The following is a 20,031-nucleotide window of genomic DNA, read 5'->3' on the forward strand; positions in this document are numbered from 1 at the left end:
CATGGCTGCCGCTGGAACGAGGGAAGATACTTGCATCTGCATCTGGTAGTGCACGACTTGAGCAGCCGCGTCTACTCTGCTGTGCCGCATCCATGTCCGCAAGCACCTCTTCCACAAAGACTCGGAAATCACAGCCTGGGCCTGGCCCATATTTCGACGCCTACTTGACCTACACAATCTATCCAAATATCTATCAATCGCTGCGCCGCCGTCGCCTTCTTCCTACTTGATTTCTCCAATCAAAGTAAGTACAATAAAGCTGAATTAGCGGGCTATAAGAATTAAACTAATATATTTCTGCTTAGTTTGAAGAAAAAGAAGAAAAGAAAGAAGGTAAGCAGACTTTTCATGAAGAGCCAGCTCTATCACGTACTCCTAGGCATTTTGTGAGAATGAAAAATGAGCCACATAATAAAAAAGTAATACACTTTTTCATCTATTATTGTACACGTTGACTATAAGATGAGCTGTAGATGACGTGACATTAGCTTATAGGCAGCAGCTGACTATACTATTAACCATGCTCTCAAGCGTAGCTGTGCACATCTCCCGCTGTCTTTCTGCTCCTAACCCTGTCTGCTGGCGCTCGTCTCCAAGCCTTCTCATGTCTCATGTGATTTGTTTTGCGTAAGATTTGTGTGATCCACGTATCTGATGGCACACCGACCGCTCGCCACGCCCTATATCAAAGAGTAATTTGCTTTCTCATAGTCCTGGATATACACTAGTCAGGAATTCAAAGCGAGTGGGATTTTCTTTTCAGATTTGCTATTTCACATCTAGATGTAAAATAACTATCTCATATCTAAGTCCCTCATCGTTGGATTTGTTTTGTCTTTAAAATTCGTGCACTGATGATCTGCCAATTTGTTTGCGTTTGTTTGTAGGATCTGCGGATTTGTTGCGTGCGCTCGCGCAGCCCGCCTACAGCGTGCCAGCGTGGGCTAGCCTATGTGTGCTAGCGTGGGCTGCCTTTCCTTTCTGTTTTTTATTTTTGTCTATTGTTGTATTGTCTCGATACACTGCAGCTGTAGCAGTTTGTGAGGTATTTTTTGTCTTTTTTATTTCTTTTTTCTCCTCTTTGTGATACTATGATATGTGTATATATCAGATGGCATGTGCATGCATCTCCTTTGTTCGTGTATATACCGTATAATCATTCATGCATTTTTTTCGTTGTTCTGATTTGTATGCATCTCTGCAATGTGTCCATGGAATAGTAAATCATGTATCGAAATTGTTAAAACTCATATAAATGAGTGTGATGTCTCATCTAAATTTCAGTCCATTTGATCTGTCTCTATAAATTAGAAATGCTGTAATATACTCTTTCCCAAAACTTCTCATACCAGACCAACCCACTGAAATGCAAATAGGGATCAGAAATGTGGTCAATATCACGAAGAATAATGAAAGACCGTCTATACCCATATACAAATGGATGTTTTCATAAGGAAGCCATCGAAGGCTTTCCACAAATTGAGATTTGGCCACAGAAGGACCGAATTGTATCCGAGGAACAGGGGGATACAAAAAAGTAATAAGAGAAACGCACAGACCAATCAATCGTATCGGTCTTATTGAAGAATTTGGAATGAAAAGAGGAGTAATGCTTCCTAGCACGGGACAGAGAATAGGACCACTTAGATCGAAATAGCATTCACAGAAATGTTCTAACATAGAGTAGAATTGAACATTGAAAAGATTAGTTGACAACAGTCAATCAAAAGATGGGGCGCCAAATTACTAAACAATAGGGGTCTTTCTGTGCAAGTCAGCTGAACACCGTAATTGATGAGTGAGTAGGTGGGTTAGGTGCACCCCTCGCCCAGTGGGAAGTCATGAGGCTAGCCCCCCCCCCCTGAATGAAGAAGTAGTGGGGCCCCCTGCCCGCCCACGTATGCGCCTTTATTTAGATTATAACTAAATATTATACTGAACTTTATCCGGGAATCTTTCTAAAGAATCCATCTGGCAAAACGCAATTTGTCGATTTCAATCTAAGGTGCACCTTGCCTTTTTCAGGTAGCTTTGTTACGCCTATTCAGCTAGGTGGGGCATTGGTCATAGCCGAAGTCGAAGGGAAAAAAATAAGGTAATGAGATGATGGTGCCATCAAGAAGTTTTCGACGAACGTAGTAGCGGCCAAAAATGAAACTCTTGCATGAAAGACCGGATTTGACACAAGATGAATGACGTTGGGATTTTTCAAATGAAACCCACGATCAGAAAGTCACCAACGGAGCCATACAATCTATCTAGTAGTGTGCCATGGCACGGTACTCCGCTTCGGCAGTGGAAGGAGCAACTGTCTATTGCTTTTATCTCATCCAAGATAGTGTCTCGTCTCCCCATAAAATAGATAAGCCTGTAGTTGAGCACCTATCTGAAGGCCCGATCAGCATCAGTAGTTGCACGCAACTCTAAAGAAGACGATGACGGAAAAAAGGACGGCTCGAGAAAAGGTACCTCGAATATATCTAAGAATCCGATGAACTGCTGCAAAGTGAACTGACCGGGGGCAGCCATGAAAGGCTGACTTTCTTAGGAAAAGCCATCTGGGCAAGAGATCGTTAGATAAACCAAACTGCCGACCTACTGTCTGTACTGCGTCGGATCAGATAACGGTGAGCCATCAGTCGGACGGAGTTTAACGTAAAGCTCCAAGGGAGTGTCAACAGTCTTCTCATCATTGAGTTGAGCTCGAGTGATCAAGTCATGACGTTATTTGATCTGAGATACCAAATATCCACGAGGAGAATGTGCGACCTCCAAGCCAAGAAAAGGCTTAGGGCGCGTCAGCGCCTTCATAGCAAATAATTGATGAAGGCGACACTTGATCAACGATATGGTAACGAAGTAATCACCAGTCAGTTTGATATCATCAACATACAACAACAGAATAGCATGTCCTTGAGGATAAACTGATACGAACATGGCCGAATCATGATCACTCCGAGCAAACCCTGCCTGGATAACATAACCACTGTGCTGAACTTCAAAAACCGACGCTATTGGGGCTTGTTGAGACCATAGATCGCTTTGCATAAAGGACAGACAAGAGAAGAAGTCAGAAGGGCAGGTTCTCTTTCATCCGTCTTTTCTAGGTGCGCATCTCCATCTACTAAAAGTAGGGGTGGTTGCCATAGATAGATTGGGTCATTCGTAACCTGAGCAATAACCGATGCTACTACAGCAATAACGGAAATAACCGATGCTACAACAGAAACTACAGCTATACGTGGCGGCCCCACACGCAACTTTGTTTAACAAGCATCACCCTTCCTTTCTTTTCAAATGCTTCCTCAGTCAATCAGCAGCTTATTCGATTCCTATTCTTATTAAACATCTGATATAAATGGTGGGAACAATGAAGCAGATTCTTCATCTGTAGGTTGCAATCTGTATGATTTCTTTTCTCGATCTCCTGCTTGTGTTTCACCTCGCACCTAAGCATCACGTTCCTAGGGATAGAGACATCTGCGCTCTAAGGCAATCATAGTACTACCAGCATGGTTACATCGTTCTGTGGGCAAGCTTCAACTTCAAAGTCACCTGATTTGGCACCAGCCAAAGGAGTAGGAACAGCAGCTGGGGAAGCACCATTACCATCCATGGGATGCTTTGTGAACAGCCCCCTCTGTTCAATACCGATACCTGTCAGATTCCATAGCTGACGAATCTCTTTCTTTTTCCACTCTTTCCCCGTCACGCAAGACGCTTTTCTGGCACAAACCTAGTAGTTATTTGTCCTGCTGATCTTGGGTGAACTGATGACACTGATGCTCCAAGACCAAGAGTTTTCACAGCCAAAGCTATTGAAGCTGCCCCCTCCCATGAATCACAGCTTTCTGGACGCACTGCTTGAACACCATGGAGCAAGATAGAGAAAAAAAACTCCTATCCCAGTTGATCGAGCTGAACCCACCCACCGCCGGGCAGGTGCATCAGCCTCTTCTTTCTAGTTTCCGACAGGGCTACCCGCACTAGCCTCTGACCTCTACTCCAAAACCTAAACTTCACAGATCCGAAGCCTAAACCTTCACTACTTCCATCACTTCACAGAGCGGGTCTTGTTTTCAAACTTGCTTTCGGGTTAAGTGCAGAAAATCAATTCAATATTCCTGTCATTGAGGATCTATTAGATGAGCTATATGGTGCACAACTGTTTTCCAAACTTGATTTGAGATCAGGTTATCATCAGATAAGAATGAGAAGAGAAGACATTCATAAATTTTAGGACATATTTTTGTCATTATGAATACTTAGTGATGCAATTTGGACTCACTAATGCACCTGCTACCTTCCAATCTTTAATGAATCATGTTTTTGCTCCGGAAATACCTTTTGGTATTCTTTGATGATATTCTGATATATAGCAAGACCAAACAAGCTCATCTCAAGCATCTAAAGTTAGGCCTGGACATTCTAAGGTCATAAAAACTATATGCTAAGATTAGCAAATGCAGTTTTCCTGTCCCTCAAGTGGAGTATTTAGGGCATGTTATCTAAGGATAGGGTCTATCTACAGACCCCCACAAAATAGTTGCCATCAAAGAATGGCCAGCACCTAAGACTGTCACTCAGTTGAGGAGTTTTCTTGGTATGGCTGCAGAAAAAGAAGATTTGTCAAGAATTATGGGATCAATTCTAGGCCTTCACAACATTGAAGAATTGTCTGGGCACTGCCATTACCTACTTCTGCTTGGACTGACATCTCCCTGGATTTCTTTGAGGGTCTTCCCAAATCATTGGGCAAAGAAGTCATATTGTTGGTGGTGGACAGGTTCACTAAATATTCTCATTTCATTCCCCTTGCTCACCCTTATAAAGTACAATCAATCTCTCATGCTTTCATGGATAATGTTTTTAAGTGGAATGGATTGCCAAAGTCAATAGTCTCTGATAGAAACTGGATATTCACAAGTAACATGTGGCAGGCCTTCTTCAAAGCACTGCAAGTGAAATTGAGGTTTAGCTCTCTGCCTATCACCCACAATCAGATGGCCAGACAGAACGTGTGAATCAGTGTGTGGAAAATTACTTGCGTTGCATGGTTTTTCAGCAACCAAGGAAGTGGGCTAGTTTGGATCAAGCAAATGCCACTTGGGAGGATGCCGACTTCATCAAAGGTCTCTTTCCGGAGTTCTATACAGCTCCTATTCGTGGTTGGTGCCCTAATTCCAACACTTGACAATGCTTTGGGGGAGGTATTGTCATATCTGAAGATTACTGTACCTAACTCTCGATTGAATTCAGAGTGCTGCCTTTACTTCATCTGCCGTGAACGGAGCCAAGAGGCTTGCGTTCATTTCTTCAGTTACTCGCCTGTTTACTTTCCCCAGTAGCCCAGGGTCGGGAGCTAGGACTTCTGAGGTGAACAGTCCCTCAAAGTAACCCTGTATTAGAGATGCTAACTGGTCGTTACCTTCGATCCTGTTGCCGTTTGAGTCATTCAAAAACTTTATTATGTTCTTCTTTTTTCTCCGTTGCAAAATGATGTGATGAAAGAAGCTCGTATTTCGGTCTCCATGGCGGAGCCAATTAGCCCTTCCTCTTTGCAGCCATTAATCCGAGTGCAAATTCTATCAATTAAGTGTTGGAAGCAGTCGCTCCTATCCACTCCTACCAGGGAGGGGAGCCCCAAGTATTTGTCAGTGAGCGATTCGGTGACAATATTCAGCAGGTTGCATACCTCTTGTCTGTCCCCCCTATCTGTCTAAGGGTCCTTGGTAAAACTCTCTTCATTGAAGGCAGTACGTGGGTATCCATCTTATCTACGGTCTGCGGGTCATCCACATGACCAAAACAAAGGGTACGAAAGCAGTGAAACCGATATATCTGTTGAAGGCGATCCCACCGGTCCTATTTATTAAGTTGCAATGGCGAGTATCTTTGGACCCCAAAGAGTTGTATAAGTTGGAAAATGGAGATTTTCCTGTGGCATTGGCCGTTGGGCAGCTAGCTATTGCATTTGAAGGCTCCATAGAAAGAACCCGCAGGTACTATTACGACAGGTGGCTTCGAATCCAGTTTGTTAGTCGTTTGCATCTCGGTTAACAAAAATAAGCTTGAATCCCTCCATTCGTAGATCAATCAGCTAAAGTTGTTAAAACAATGCCCCGGTAAAAAGGTAGCAGAAGGTCGTTCTTTCTTACTCGAAGTTGCACTCAGGTGCTGCCGTTTTAGAGCTAGGCGATATTCTCTGTGTAAACCAGTATCGTATCTGTTCGATATGGACCATTCTATAAGTATAGTCATTTTAGTCTTCCTCAAAGGATCTCCGATCTATTGTGCAACCTTCCCTTTGAAACCCACCCCACACGAATACTTCTACCCCTTATCACAGCTCCAATGCCCACAGGCATCTGTCTCTAGCACAAATCTTTTACTGAAATCAGGGAGAACCAACACAGGGGCCTCAATTAAAGCTTGCTTGAGAACATCAAAGGATTGCTTTGGCTTGTCCACACAAATGGTACTCCTTTCTTTAACAAGTTCGTGAGAGGTCTCCTAATTATGTATATACAGGATGAGTCACATCTTGACCGGAGCCATGCGGAGCACAAAAAGTGAAGAGAAAGTATTTGTTCACCACTTTAAGCCAAAAGATAGAAATGAAAGCTGTTCCCATAGAATGAGATTAGATCCCGCAAGTGAGCTATTTATACCGAAGCTTACAAGAAGCAAAGTTGAAACGGGAGCTTTCCCACCACGACATCCAACTCTTCTCTTCCGTAAGCAAAGGGGCTTTCAACGAGATAGGGAGCTGTACAATTTCACCCGTGGGTGGGGCTGGCTCACAATACAACAATTATCGCTACTGATTCCAGATAGAATGTTGATACCGGTGGAAAAGCACTTCTTTCTATGTATAGGGCAGTGAACTAAAAAAAGTGTCCTTTCTCGATACATAACATTGTATAAGTCAACCCAAGTCGCTTCTTCATCTCCGGGAATCCGGTAAGGTACTTTTGGAACACCAATGGGCATATTAGATTAATATTATTATATTATAGTAAGAAAACTACACTTTAATATATAAACATAAGAATGGAAGAGAAAGAAAGAACCTGAGAAGAGCTTAGTTGGAACTCTTTACCGGGATCATAGGGGCTATGCTCCCCTCTCTCTGTCTTAGTCCCAGCCAACGGCATAGCAACGCCTACTCTTCCTTCTGATGCAGCCTTCCTGGATCCATAATTTGGCTTCCTCGTTTATTGATTGCTTGCAATCGCCACAACTCCATTGAGTGAGCGTCATAGAATCCTCAAGGCGTGAAGTAGAAGTTCTTCGAACCTTGATTGTGTGTGTTCGTGCCCACTCCAATAGAGCATTTGGCCCCGTGAGCTTTGACTACGAAAGCTACCTATGTCAATCAGTATAGCCACTAGAGGGATTGGAACTGGTATATTCCTTCTCAGACAGTACTTTAAGACAAACATGGTTCACAAGGTGGATTTTCTATCTATTAGTTGACTACGGAGCTTCCTCATCCCGACCTATCTATATCTGAAAAGCTCTCCGCCAGAATCTTCGTAGTAGTAAGTCGTGGGTTACAAGCTGTCCCTTCCTCAAACCACCCCGCAATAGATATAGGGTTTACCAACCTCAGGCATGGACATAGACACCAGATCATTTTGATCGAGGACCCATTTTTGGAATAAAAAGGATAGAGACCAGACGTAGTCCAATCGGAAGGTCGTGCTTTAGAGAAAGACTTGTGTTCTATAGGAACAACTGCCTATGTTCACCCGGCTGCCCTGCCTGTCGCAGAACCGCTGTGAAGCATCCATTCTATTCAATTAGAAATAGCATCTATAACTAGTAGTAGACGGTTGCTTCGAGGTCTCACAGGTCCTGCTTAAGCGAAAATGTAGTTGTGGAAGTAGTCTTGCCCACTTTGCCTTACGCTCATAGAGATCTATAAGTATCCCTCTTGTCTAAGTAGGTAAGTACGCTCGGCCCAGTACTAAACTTTAGCATTAAAGCCAGAGTCCTTCTTTTCATGAATGTTCAGGAAGAAGAGAATCCCTAAGTGAGAATTGAATGCCATCCCATTTCCTAAATAAATATATTTCCAATATACGTGAATCACGAAAGAACCAATGCTGTAACTTGCTTCATCCGGCATTATAAGTAATCAATGAGATTTTCTTCCTCGAGAACAAAAAGCTACACGAGGAGAGCCTTGTTTACTGATATGCTACTAAAAGACCAGAGGTGATGGCCTCTGAATTGCAGGGTATGGAAAGTGGGTGTTAATCAACAAGATTATCTACATTTGCGGAAACCACTACTGGAATAAAGTTAGATCTTTATTTCATTTCAAGGAAAAGTTTCAGGGTTTAGCCACCACTCAGACAGTAGTGAAAAAACAAAATAACTCTAGGCGAAAGTGCACGGAGGATCTGTGATTCCTCCTACCTTATGAGCCCTTACAAAATGCCATTTTGAATGATGGACAAATCATGGGTGTCGGCAGTCTAGTCAGAGCATTTTGGAGCGCCTAAGCGGGCAAAGTAGGTTGACCCGTCCCGAGGGGGAGGGAACAAACGGGCAATTGAACACCATAGGGCACACACGAATTGCTAGTAACGACTTGTATATATCAGGCAAGAGGTGCAACTCCGACCCAGAATCCTGCGTGATGGTTGGTCACCTTACCAATAATCTTCTTAATGTTGGAGAAAATGAGGATCGTTGACTTAAATTGGAATTGATACCTAGACTACTTGGTTCTAGCTTGCCACCCCAGAAGGCAACGTATACACAAGTATAGACTATAGGTAACACTGTAGGGTACAGCCTTGGGTAGTCTTAGGGTTTTCCAAGATATGATAAGATCGGGTTATTTATTAGAATTGGAAATAGCTAGACGAATAAGTAGGCTTTAAAGGACGAATAAAGTAGGCCTTCTAACTCAAAGTACTCCAGCTTAAGGAAAGACATGCAACATTGGTGATCAACGTATGGAATTTCCGCTATTCCGTTCCTGGAAAACACTTATTTTTTCACGTTTTTCCTTCGCTGTTCTTTCCTGGATTTTTTGTTGATGATTCTTCCCCTTAAAAAAAGCTTTTCCCTATAAAAAAATATGTGGCCCTTTTCTTTCCCGAAGAGGCATTCATTGTTCGTTCTGTGCCAGGAACCAGATTTGAACTGGTGACACGAGGATTTTCAATCCTCTGCTCTACCAACTGAGCTATCCTGACTATTTATTGTGCATCATCCTAGTAGAGTACTTGTATCTATGTCAATTAAAGGGACTAAAAAATAAAAAAGTATTCTCAAATTGGACTTAGTAAATATCAGGATAATGATATGGATTGTGAATGACTTACTTAATAATAGGGATTACTTGCCTATACTATAATATGTTCATTTGTATGAATGGGATAAGATCCAAAGAAGTCAGTTCGGATCCATTTGTGAAAGAGTAGAATAAGAAAGATAGTGAATCTTGTTTGAACCATTAATGAAAAATAGAGGTTGGTACAATAGTTAGGAAGTAAAATGGGCTTTTTATTGGGGATAGAGGGACTTGACTTGAACCCTCACGATTTAGAAAGTCGACGGATTTTCCTCTTACTAGAAATTTCATTGCGGTCGGTAACGTTGGTGAATTAACAGAAACGGAAAGAGAGGGATTCAAACCCTCGGTAAACAAAAGCCTACATAGCAGTTCCAATGCTACGCCTTGAACCACTCGGCCATCTCTCCTACATAATCTTATTATTGACCAGAAACTGAGTGAATAGCGAGTTTTCGTATCACTAAAGTACAGGTACAACCGATCACAGGTTCCATAGGGAGTTTGACTTCCTTTCCAATTTCATATTTCTCAACAACAACTTCTCTCATCACCACGGATCTATTCAAAATTCTGGAATCGTCCCATGTTTCTATTTCGATTGTATGGCGTGGCGTATACACGTTATGCAAACAGAACGTATGGTTACTTTACTCTATTTTCTCATGGCTTGTTAAACCTTTCTTTTTTCTCTTTGGATCATAACCAAATAAAAACTTCTCGAGTTATCAGAATCCATAGTCAAATTCAGTCCTTGGTAATTCAAGTTAGATGAAATAGTAATAGTTTGGCTCACATTGGTATACTACGAAATCCAATCTGATTCAAATATTGAATATCTCTCCTTGTCGGGACAATTTAAGCAGAATAAAATATCTATTATCGATTTTTTAGAATCGAATTAGTCTGTTTTTTTGCTATTTCGTACTATATAATTCCTTTGTTTATGGGATCATTTTCCCCGAGGGTTTCCAATCAATGGGGGCGTAGTATAGGTAGTTAGAGAGTGTAGGCTCCCCTAGCTTGAATTCTTTTTACCCATTCTTTGAGAGTGATAGGTTTGATTTTTCTGTACCGTAATAGAAGAGCTCAGAAGAAAGACCTAATTATATAAAAACACGACCATTAAAGCTAAAGATCAGAGGATCCGTAATAGGACTCTCATAGACTTGCCGGGAAATAGAAAATTTGGAATCGGCTTTTCTTTTGCGCTTAAAAAAAACTTGAGGCCTTTTCCCTTATTATATGGCATATCCATACTTTAATAACCTAGTGCCTGATCGATTGAAAGCAATATTTACTGTCAGATAGAGAGATGCTGATAGGAAAAAGGATGGTATTTACTTATTCTCAAGAATATATAGAAAGGGAAAAGCTTAATAGCCACTATTGATCCCCTGAAGAGAGCACATGATTTGGGATCAGGTGCGATGTGAAGAGGTAGCCTAGCCTTTTATGAGAGTCAATTGGGAAGTGGAAAGGCAAAACCATTAGTTTAAGTTCCCGGCTTTAGTCCTCTGTGAAGTTCAATCAACCATTTGAGTCAATTTGGAGTAAATAGTAAGACTTCGGATCGCACCATTCATAATGTTGCATCTCAATACTTGGCATCTTTTTCCCACTGCTGGCTCAGAAATTCACCTTGGTTTCACCGGAATTCGTTTATTTCGTTCATTAATTCGTTTTGATAGCTACGCAGAGGTCTTTCCTTACGACTCCCGTGCTTAATACGAAAAGCGGTTCTTGTGTGAAAAGTGCCAACTGACTATCTCCTTATTTTCTGATTGTTCTTCCGATAGGAATATTCCCTTGATCAGCTAACCTGGCCCAAGCATAACAATAGTGCATTTCCCCTTGATGGTACGATTTACATATCTTCTACCTCTGCTACTTCTGTTCAGGAAGGTTAGTTTAGGCACTCCATCCCTGAGGGCTGCATCAGCTTATCTTTCTAGAAATCCCAGCTATAAGCTAGATCGGTATAAATAGGGCATTAAGCAGCAATAACAGAGATAGCATCCATGAGTTTTTAATCCATCCTTTAGCATCGCCTGACTCGGACAAGGTGTTTCCTTCCTTCGCAATACCCGGCCAGGGCAATGTAGCTATCCCAATAAGATATGAAAGCTGGGCCACACCTGAGCAAGGAACTTATACATAGAAGTAACAGTAAATGTGCAAGATTTGGACCACTGCCATTTCCTTAAACCATCAATCAACAAATTGAAATAGAGATATCAGTATCTTCCAATCTGCCACAAGGATCTAGTCGCCAGTATCTTTGCCTTCTTCCCAACTTATCCCAGCATTCCTTGCAAGCGTTGCTATCACTATTTCTCCCTCCGGTGGCCTTGAGGCGTCTCGATCAATCGGTGTATCCGCCACAGGACACACCTCCTTCTCTCAACCATCCGAACAAGAAGATTTTAGCACTAACCCTCCTGCAGCTTTCTTTCTGACCGAAGTACCGCTTTTCTTTGCACTACTTTCGAACCGTATCAGGAACAAGAGCTTATGCATTGCTTTCTTTTCGCAGTACCCGCCCCCAGGGGTCATTACTTGATGAAGAGTGCTTCCCCTTTGAGCACCTTATCTTGGCCATCAATATAATTAATCCATCCTGCCTGTCTAGATATTGTTGTTAATACACAGGTTGATTGTATGACTATGGCCTAGTGAGTTCTGGCTCCTAGCTGACATACTGAATACAACATCGAAGCGGGTCTATCTTATTCCGATGTAACGATTCCATTGAATATTGTGATAGCATCCTTGATTTCAGCTAGCTATTCTCAGTGATATGCTTGATCCTCTTGGATTTCATTCCATGATAAGTATGTATTGGAAGTTGGAATGCCTAAAGTATTGGTGCATTAGGGTCCTCTTAAGCCTTGTTTCCTTCTTGATCTTACCTTTCCGTTGCTATCACTCGCTCTAGCCTCTCCTGGCCAGAGCTCCCTCTATCAACAACACCCTCACGCGATTGATTCCCTGGATAAGTATGGCTCATATAAGGTATCTTGATCATAGTAATTGTATCATATCTCCTTCTCCTATTGATCTTACCATCCCTCGAGTCCAAGTCTCGGGATGGCGCTTATTAAGGTCCTGTTTCCCCTTGACAGGATCTTCCAGTTCTGGTATCCCTGAAGAGCATTTCCTAGTATGTATTTACTAACCTTAAACGATAGGAGCCGTATTTAGATAGATATCCTATAAATCTATTGATTTTTCATTAGCTTGTAAATTCCTTGTGTGAAATAACTCAGAAATTCACTGTGCTAAACTTGTATCTATGCAGTACTGTTTAATGTGGAAGAAGTGTTTTTGTTACTAACAACATAGAAACCATGATACCAGTGCATAAGCATGAAAAACGCACTTTGTGATCAGATTGATCAAGGTTGTAGTCATTCGAATTTACTACTTCGTTAAATGATGGTTGTTTAAAGGTGTCTACCATAGTTTGTTTGGACAATGTCCTTAGTACTCAGGTATGTGACCTTCTTATAACCCACGACATCGGCATGATAGGTGTTAAATACATCCAGTGATGGTGGAGCTAAATCAGCAGGTTTTATATATGGATCCCAAGGTATATACTTGTACCAGACAGTACAAAATAACCCTGCGTATACTAGAAAAGCAAAATAACCGTACACATACGACTTAGAATTCTCACAATAAAATGGTATTACTACTTCAACCAACTTGTTTATGATTTCACGTTTCAAAAGGGATTTCAAACCAAGACCGCTATGTGAGAATCGCTGAATAACGTCAAAAGTATCCCTTAAGTAAATATTATCGATAAAAAACAAACCTAGCGAATCATTTATTTATTTAAACTTATCAAATATATACATTTATATTGTCGCCAGCCTACCTGAGCGTGGAAAAAATATTTTATATATACATATTCCATAACTAGAGTTCCATAATTGTGAAACGTGGTATATGGTCGTACGCTAACTCCTATTTGAAAGTCGCGTGGCTCTCTAACAAGCATGGAAAACAAACCTATCCTCGGCATCCAACTGTTATAAAAGAATGGAAGCACAATTGTTGTTGGACCTATAAACCCTATTATTTTGGCAATAAAACCATTTAGACCTCTTTGATCTAAATTGGTAAATGTTTTTCGATTTTTCACAAATCTATCAATAGGTGAATTCAAGTAGGAAGTCCAACCACTGTTGGAACTATCTCCACCGTTTGAACTACGACCACCCCATATAAAATGGTGGATTATACCATGATCGTCGTGCTTAGGTGCACTAGTTTTCACATTTGGATTTATTCCATCATTAGTGGAACTAGAACCATCATTAGGGTTAGGGGAAGTAGAAGTAGATGCATCATTACTGCCACTAGATGCATCATTGTTGATAGGTTCTTTAGCTCCTTCCTCATCCGTTATATTTTTTTTCTTGGATTTCTTATTATTGTGGAGTTTTTTATCATCATCTTTTTCCCCGTCTCTATTGTATAACGAATTAAGTATCTTCTTAATGGATTGAAAGAATTTCTTCATGATAACAGTATTTTCTATTACTCTCTTCTTGGTGGATTTCCTCCACTTAATTTCGAAATTTACCCAGCCTTTTGAGTACTAGGATCTCCCCCTTATCCTAGCAGATCGGTACCCAGACCATATCCTTGGGCAGCTCGGATGTATCTATCTTTTTGTTCAGATCACATCATCTCGAGCGTGGAATCTTATTAGTGGATCAAAAGACTATGGTGACCCGTAGATCTTCAGATGTTGATTTGCAGAGCAGGGCCGGAATGCGGGGATTGCATTCTTCGAAAAGTATCATATCTTCTTTCCCTAGGGAGAAAGCAGAAACCAGAAACGAGTGGAGGTTCGATCTCTCACCAAAGCAATTGGGGCTGGTGGAATCTTCCCCTATAGACTCCGAAAAATCATCGTGTACCTTTCCCCTATAGACTCCGAAAAAGCAGTGTGTACCTTTCCCTAAATCCTTCTCCCGTGCATGCTATTCTCGTGTTCCGTGATTAGAAAAGACCTGTTTCTTGTTTTCTTTGAGGTAATAAACGAGCTGTATCCCGCTTTGCCTATCTTGATGTGGAATCTATCGTTGAGCACCCATGAATGCAGGTAGAAGGTGTTTTTTCTTAACTCTTTCCAGGCCTCAGCTTGATTGGACTTCGTCAGTTCTTGTCGTTCAGCTTCCTCTCTCCTCTCTCATCTTGTCTCTCCGTAGACGGCGTTAAAAAGTAAACAGACTTAAAGCAAAGTAGGTTCCATCCTTGTGTTCTATTATATGAAGTAGAAGAAGAAAGAGCCGGGGGGATGGTCTTGGCACCCATGGGTTAATGGTGAAAGCGTTCAAGGAAATAGGGAATGGAATATTCAAATCGATCAGAAGTGCTATGCTTTATGTAATCAGGCTGAAGGCTAGCAACCAGATTTTTTTATGAGGGAAGCTAGTGACCAGATTTGTGTATAGGCCGGTCACCAAGGCGGACACACGACAAGGTAGTTTTTAGTTGTGGGCTTTGACAAATTAAAATCAAATAAACAGGACAAACAAACAAAAAAGACTTAGATGTGAGATATTATCTCATATCTAGATGTGACATAGACGGAACCCTTTTCTTTTACCACACCTGCCTACTTCTCGATTCTCAATAATTCCTACCGGCCGCTTCATCATCAAAGAAATAATATTCGCTTCGTTTCCTCCTTCTCTAGAGAATCAGCCCAGATCAACCGAGAGGATTCTATTGATCAAGTTTGGAGGTGAATGCATCGTCGGTCTCTGAATCTGATAATGCACCATCTCAGGGATAACCTGTATTCTCTGCACCGCATGGATCCCCGGCACCTTTTCTACCAAACAGCAGAAATCGCAGCAGAAGGTGCATCAAAAGCCAACAAGAAAAGGAATAATAAGCTATCAACGGTGGAGTCCTGGAACGATCTGCGCAAGCCGGTGGCCAGTTCAGAGCATCCAACTTCTTCACCCTGCTGAGAGAAAAGTCCATCATGGTGGCCGACTCCTATGGCCACACAACGCTCACTACCGGACTCGCGGGCTATGCCTACGGCCGAAGGCCGTCGGCATAGGTCCTTTGCCGTCGGCATAGATCTATGCCTACGGCCGCCGTCGGCATAGCCCCGTCGGCATAGATCACGTCAGCGTAGATGTGTCAGACCGTCGGCGTAGTATAGCCGTCGGCATAGGTGCATATGCCGACGGCCGTGGGATAGCCGTCGGCATAGTTTAGCCGTCGGCGTTGTTTTCCGTCTGACGGCAACGGACGGCGCCGTCAACAGCGCTATTCAGGAGACGACACGTGGCGCGATACAGGAGACGACACGTGGAGCAGGTATGCCGACGGCTTGGCCGTCGGCATACCTGCTCCACGTGTCGCCCCCCGGCTTCTCCTGGCGGCAGGGCTATGCCTACGGCAAAGCCGTCGGCATAGATGGAAATCTATGCCGACGGCTTTGCCGTAGGCATAGCCCTGCCACGTGGCAGCTCCTGGTTTCTCCTGGCAGCAGGGCTATGCCTACGGCAAAGCCGTTGGCATAGTTTGCCACGTGGCAAGCCCTGGTAACTCCTGGGCGTATATATGCCGACGGCTTTGCCGTAGGCATAGTTTTTTTGTTTTTTTTATTTTCCCTGTTTTCTCTTTTCCAATTGATTTGACAGCATTTCAAAACAGAACAATATGAAATATGACAATTCATCATGTGAACATACTCAAGTTCATCTAAACATACTCAAGTTCATCACATCATCTAAAGATCATCACCGATGGAAGTTCATGAACATAAAAGTAGTGCAAGACAAGAAACATGATAAAAGTAGGAATATGAAAGGCATGGCACGATGGCCACATGCACGGAATCATCAAGCAAGAGCACCCCCGCCAAAACCACCACCTCCGCCATAACCACCACCACCTCCGTCAAAAGCACCACCTCCGCCAAAACCGTCATCGCGACCACCACCACTCTGCCAGATCGGAGTGACTGGGGTCGACGGAGCAGGAGTCGAGCCACCGGTCCCCTACATGTTTCAAAAAAGATTCTAACGGTAAATATGATATGATAGTGTTTCATGAACGAGAACTAGTTTGCTAGTAGTTAGGCAAATGTACTAACCGAACCATCGCTGCCTAGTGCCACCCATTCATCGAACGTGGGCACGTGTGGGGGTTCTCCCGCAGGTGGTGGTGGGGGTCCCATTTGTGGTGGATCCGTGCGGTTAGTCCAAGACGCCAACATAGCCTGAATGTTAGTTAAATAAGCAAACTAGAAGATCAGAAGGAATGAAAGTGCAAAAATTTAGGTTGGTTTTAAGAGGGCAAAACTAACCGTCATCATCTGACGGTTGTAATCATCGTTTGCCTTCACTCGTTTCAAGTACTCCCGCACCTCGAGATTCCTATGCTCGACAAACTCCTTATATGCCTACATAATTTAGGTTGTTTCTAAGTGAGCAATGCTGAAAATAAACTGATAATGCAAGATAGAAAAAGATAAGGAGGAAGTACTTACAGCATGCTGGCGGGCTAAGGGAGTCTGTGAACGCCCCGTACTCTCTAACTGGCTCGGGTTGCTAGCCCGAAGCCGTGTGTACGAGATCGAAGGAGTGATCAAGCCATCGAAACACGGATACCGGCCATTCTTCTTCCCCTGGATGGCCACCACCGCCGTGTCGTCGATCTGAGACTGGGCGACCTCAGCAACAGGAACATCCGGATGCAACTCCTGATAGTGATGAATGTAAGACCCCAGGTGCTCCTCGGTCTTGCCGTAGTACTGGCTCTCGCCCTCCTTGCGATGACTCCGCTCGCGGGCCAGCTTCCACGACTCCATGTCTGAGAGCGGCCTCTTCAACTTGTCCTCCTACAACGTCAAATAGAAGTCAGCCATACATAAGAACATGACGTAAAGAAGAACAAAAATGCATCATGCACATAGATATACCTTCATGGCCTTGAAGCCCCAGTGGTTCCTGTTTCCTTGGCCGTGTGTCCCGTCGTCTCCACGGTTAGCCCGGGCCTTGATGCTCTTGGCAGCAAACTCTGCATCGGCGCCGAGCCACCTATCCACCAAACTCGCCCATCCGTCATGCCTTCCATAGCACCAACGAGGAACAACCTATGCAAATTTTGAAAGCATGACATGTGAGCACGAAACATATAGTTGACTGCTTGAAACAATGAAAAGTTAGTAATAGTTACCATCATGAACTGCTCCTTGCTCAAGGTAAGTCGTAGCTTCTGCGCTTGAGTTTTGGTCATCTTTTGGTGCAGGTAGTAGTGGTAGTACTGCGAGACGGCAACCCAGCGCACCTCGTACTGCAACTGACGAGCTTTCTTCTTCGCAGCCGCAAGCAAGACCACGTCGGCTCTGGCCTTGTGCTCGTCAAGAACTCTATAGAGTTGCAGCAATCATGCAAAAACCAGAAGCAAACAAGGCATGAGTTGAGTGATTCAATGATAAACTATGAACGAAACTGAAGACAAGTGATTCAGAAGAGAACTTACCCAAAATTTGGTGATCACGGCCTTAGCGGTCGTCCCGTACTCCGCGTTGCTGCAAGCCTCGTAGTGGGCCCAGCTCGTGGCCAAAACCCGCTGCTGCGGGTCCCTGTCTGGCCGCGGGCAGAATAGGCCAGGCCAAAACTCCTTCAACAGGACAGTGATAAGGCCGTTCGGTTTATGGCCCTTTCCGTGAAGGATCCAGTTTCTGCAAAAGAATCAAATGATTGCCATGTGTACAATAAGAAAATGTTGTCATGTGTTGAAAATATGATTGAGAGGCACTTACTCTGTCCCCACAGGTTCAATGAGCCACTTGTGCTCCTCGATAGAAGGTGGTGTAGGTAGTCCGGCATTACCACGCAGCCACCCCTGCAAAGAACCCGGTGGCAAGTCACCCCACAACGCGGGATCAACCTCCCCTCCACCCTCCTCGGCCTCCTCCTCGCCCTCCTCCTCGACCTCCTCCTCCTCCTCACCCTCCTCCTCGGCCTCCTCCTCCTCGCCATCAGGAACATACTCCTCCTCCTCAGACTCAGAAGGTGCCTCTGTATAGGAGGGCATCGAAGAAGACCCTCCTATTTCAGACACGGCCCGGAGTTTTTTGCCCCGGTTGCCTCTCCCCCCACCTCCTCCTCCTCTAGGGGCTCTCCCCCCACCGCCTCCTCCTCTAGGGGCTCTCCCCCCACCGCCTCCTCCTCTAGGGTCTCCTCCCCCGACCCCTCCACCTCCCTGTGAGGTGTCATCCTCGCGTAGTCGGGAGGGAACCTTGTGAGCTCGTCCACTCCGAGTAAGTCCTTTAAATTTACTGAGGAAACTAGCGCCGCTGGACTTGCCCATGATTATTAAACCTGCATTGAGAAGAGAATAAACAATTAGTAAAGATATCAATTAAACAAGCATACAGGAAAAACATTAATACCAGAAGAGCACATTAAGCATACTATTGTAATGATCATTAAAAGAACTTACATTTTCTAGAACCCATATGAATCATCACTATTGTAATCTATTTGTGGACCGGTCTCATCATCACTATCACGCATATCTTCTTCGTTGTCTGACGGAGGTGGAGGCTCTTCCTCATCGTCAGCGTCTTCATTTAACTTTTCAAGCATAATTATGTCTCTTTGATTCACAACTGCCTCACCATCAATCCGTGCGTCGTCGTCGTTTGGGTCCAGGTCAACATAACCCAAGTCATTATCCTCGTTGTTTCGGACCACGTCATCATGTTCCTCTTGATAGAACACTCCCTCGTATGTCATGGGGTTTATGTTGTAGTAATCATCATCGTTCGGGTCCGGTAGCTTACCATGCGGCGACACCTTGAACACAACTTCCCAACCCTTTAGGTACTCTTTCTGGCATGGGTAAGGCAGATAATATACTTGTGTGGCCTGGGTAGCGGCGATAAAGAGATCAGCTCCGGCATAGACGGTTGATGGTTTAACTTCAACTAAACCAATAGAAGGCGTATGTCTCAGACCCTTTTTGGGGTCGAACCATCGGCATTTGAACACAGTGAGACTTAGGTGTTCGCGGCCACGTTTGAATGTAAGCTCGTATATTTTTCCTACCCTTCCGTAGTAATCTACTTCATTATCTCCTTCAGTGAAGACTCCGGTATTTATGGTTTTGGGATCAGGCCGACTGTTCTGGTGCTCCTCTGTATGGAAGCGATGCCCATTCACATCATACTTTTCGCATGTCATGACGACAGGATCAAAACCCATGGAAACCCATCTCAATTCTTCATCCATTGATTCGGTCGGATCATTTCCCTACAAGTTTAATTGAAATTATAGGGTGCATGAGTTTAATTGAAATTATAGGGTGCATGAGTTTAATTGGAAGTGTGAAAAATTACTTTCTCGATGAACCACGCAACGAAATTTTTCCTTCCATCAGCACCCTTTCGGAGAAGAGCAAGTGCCTCCGCTTCAGAAGGAGGCAGCATTCCCGTCCATTCTTCTTCAACGAATCGACTACAATAAGAAAAGCGGTATAAGAACTAGGCAAAGTGAACATAATGAATTGACTAAAAGAATGGTGCAAAGGTATTACCTCATCCACTCATCCTCAACTTCCTTGATGTTGTGCAAGATATAGAACATGACATCCTCCCACTCATCTCGTGGCATGAGATAAGATTTCGAGCATCCAGCCCTACTACCTTGCCCGATGAATAGAGG

The 20,031-nt window shown here is 43.5% G+C and overlaps 1 protein-coding gene and 2 non-coding genes across 3 annotated transcripts; all 3 read right to left on the reverse strand.

The window, feature by feature from the left end:
• Positions 1 to 9,142: 9,142 nt before the first annotated feature.
• Positions 9,143 to 9,215, reverse strand: TRNAF-GAA. Its single transcript has one exon. It is a non-coding gene; the product is annotated as a tRNA-Phe (tRNA).
• Positions 9,216 to 9,636: 421 nt separating this feature from the next.
• Positions 9,637 to 9,723, reverse strand: TRNAS-GGA. Its single transcript has one exon. It is a non-coding gene; the product is annotated as a tRNA-Ser (tRNA).
• Positions 9,724 to 16,197: 6,474 nt separating this feature from the next.
• LOC125535034 (androgen receptor-like) lies at positions 16,198 to 17,735 on the reverse strand. Its single transcript, XM_048698097.1, has 6 exons — positions 17,537 to 17,735; positions 17,280 to 17,453; positions 16,848 to 17,198; positions 16,665 to 16,760; positions 16,452 to 16,577; positions 16,198 to 16,356 (listed from the first exon to the last, which is right to left on the reverse strand). Exons 1-6 carry the CDS (start codon positions 17,594 to 17,596, stop codon positions 16,198 to 16,200), a joined length of 966 nt encoding a protein of 321 aa, XP_048554054.1. The 5' UTR covers positions 17,597 to 17,735.
• Positions 17,736 to 20,031: the final 2,296 nt, after the last annotated feature.

The sequence above is a fragment of the Triticum urartu genome, chromosome 2 (genome assembly GCF_003073215.2).
Source record: "Triticum urartu cultivar G1812 chromosome 2, Tu2.1, whole genome shotgun sequence".
NCBI classification, from domain to species: domain Eukaryota; kingdom Viridiplantae; phylum Streptophyta; class Magnoliopsida; order Poales; family Poaceae; genus Triticum; species Triticum urartu.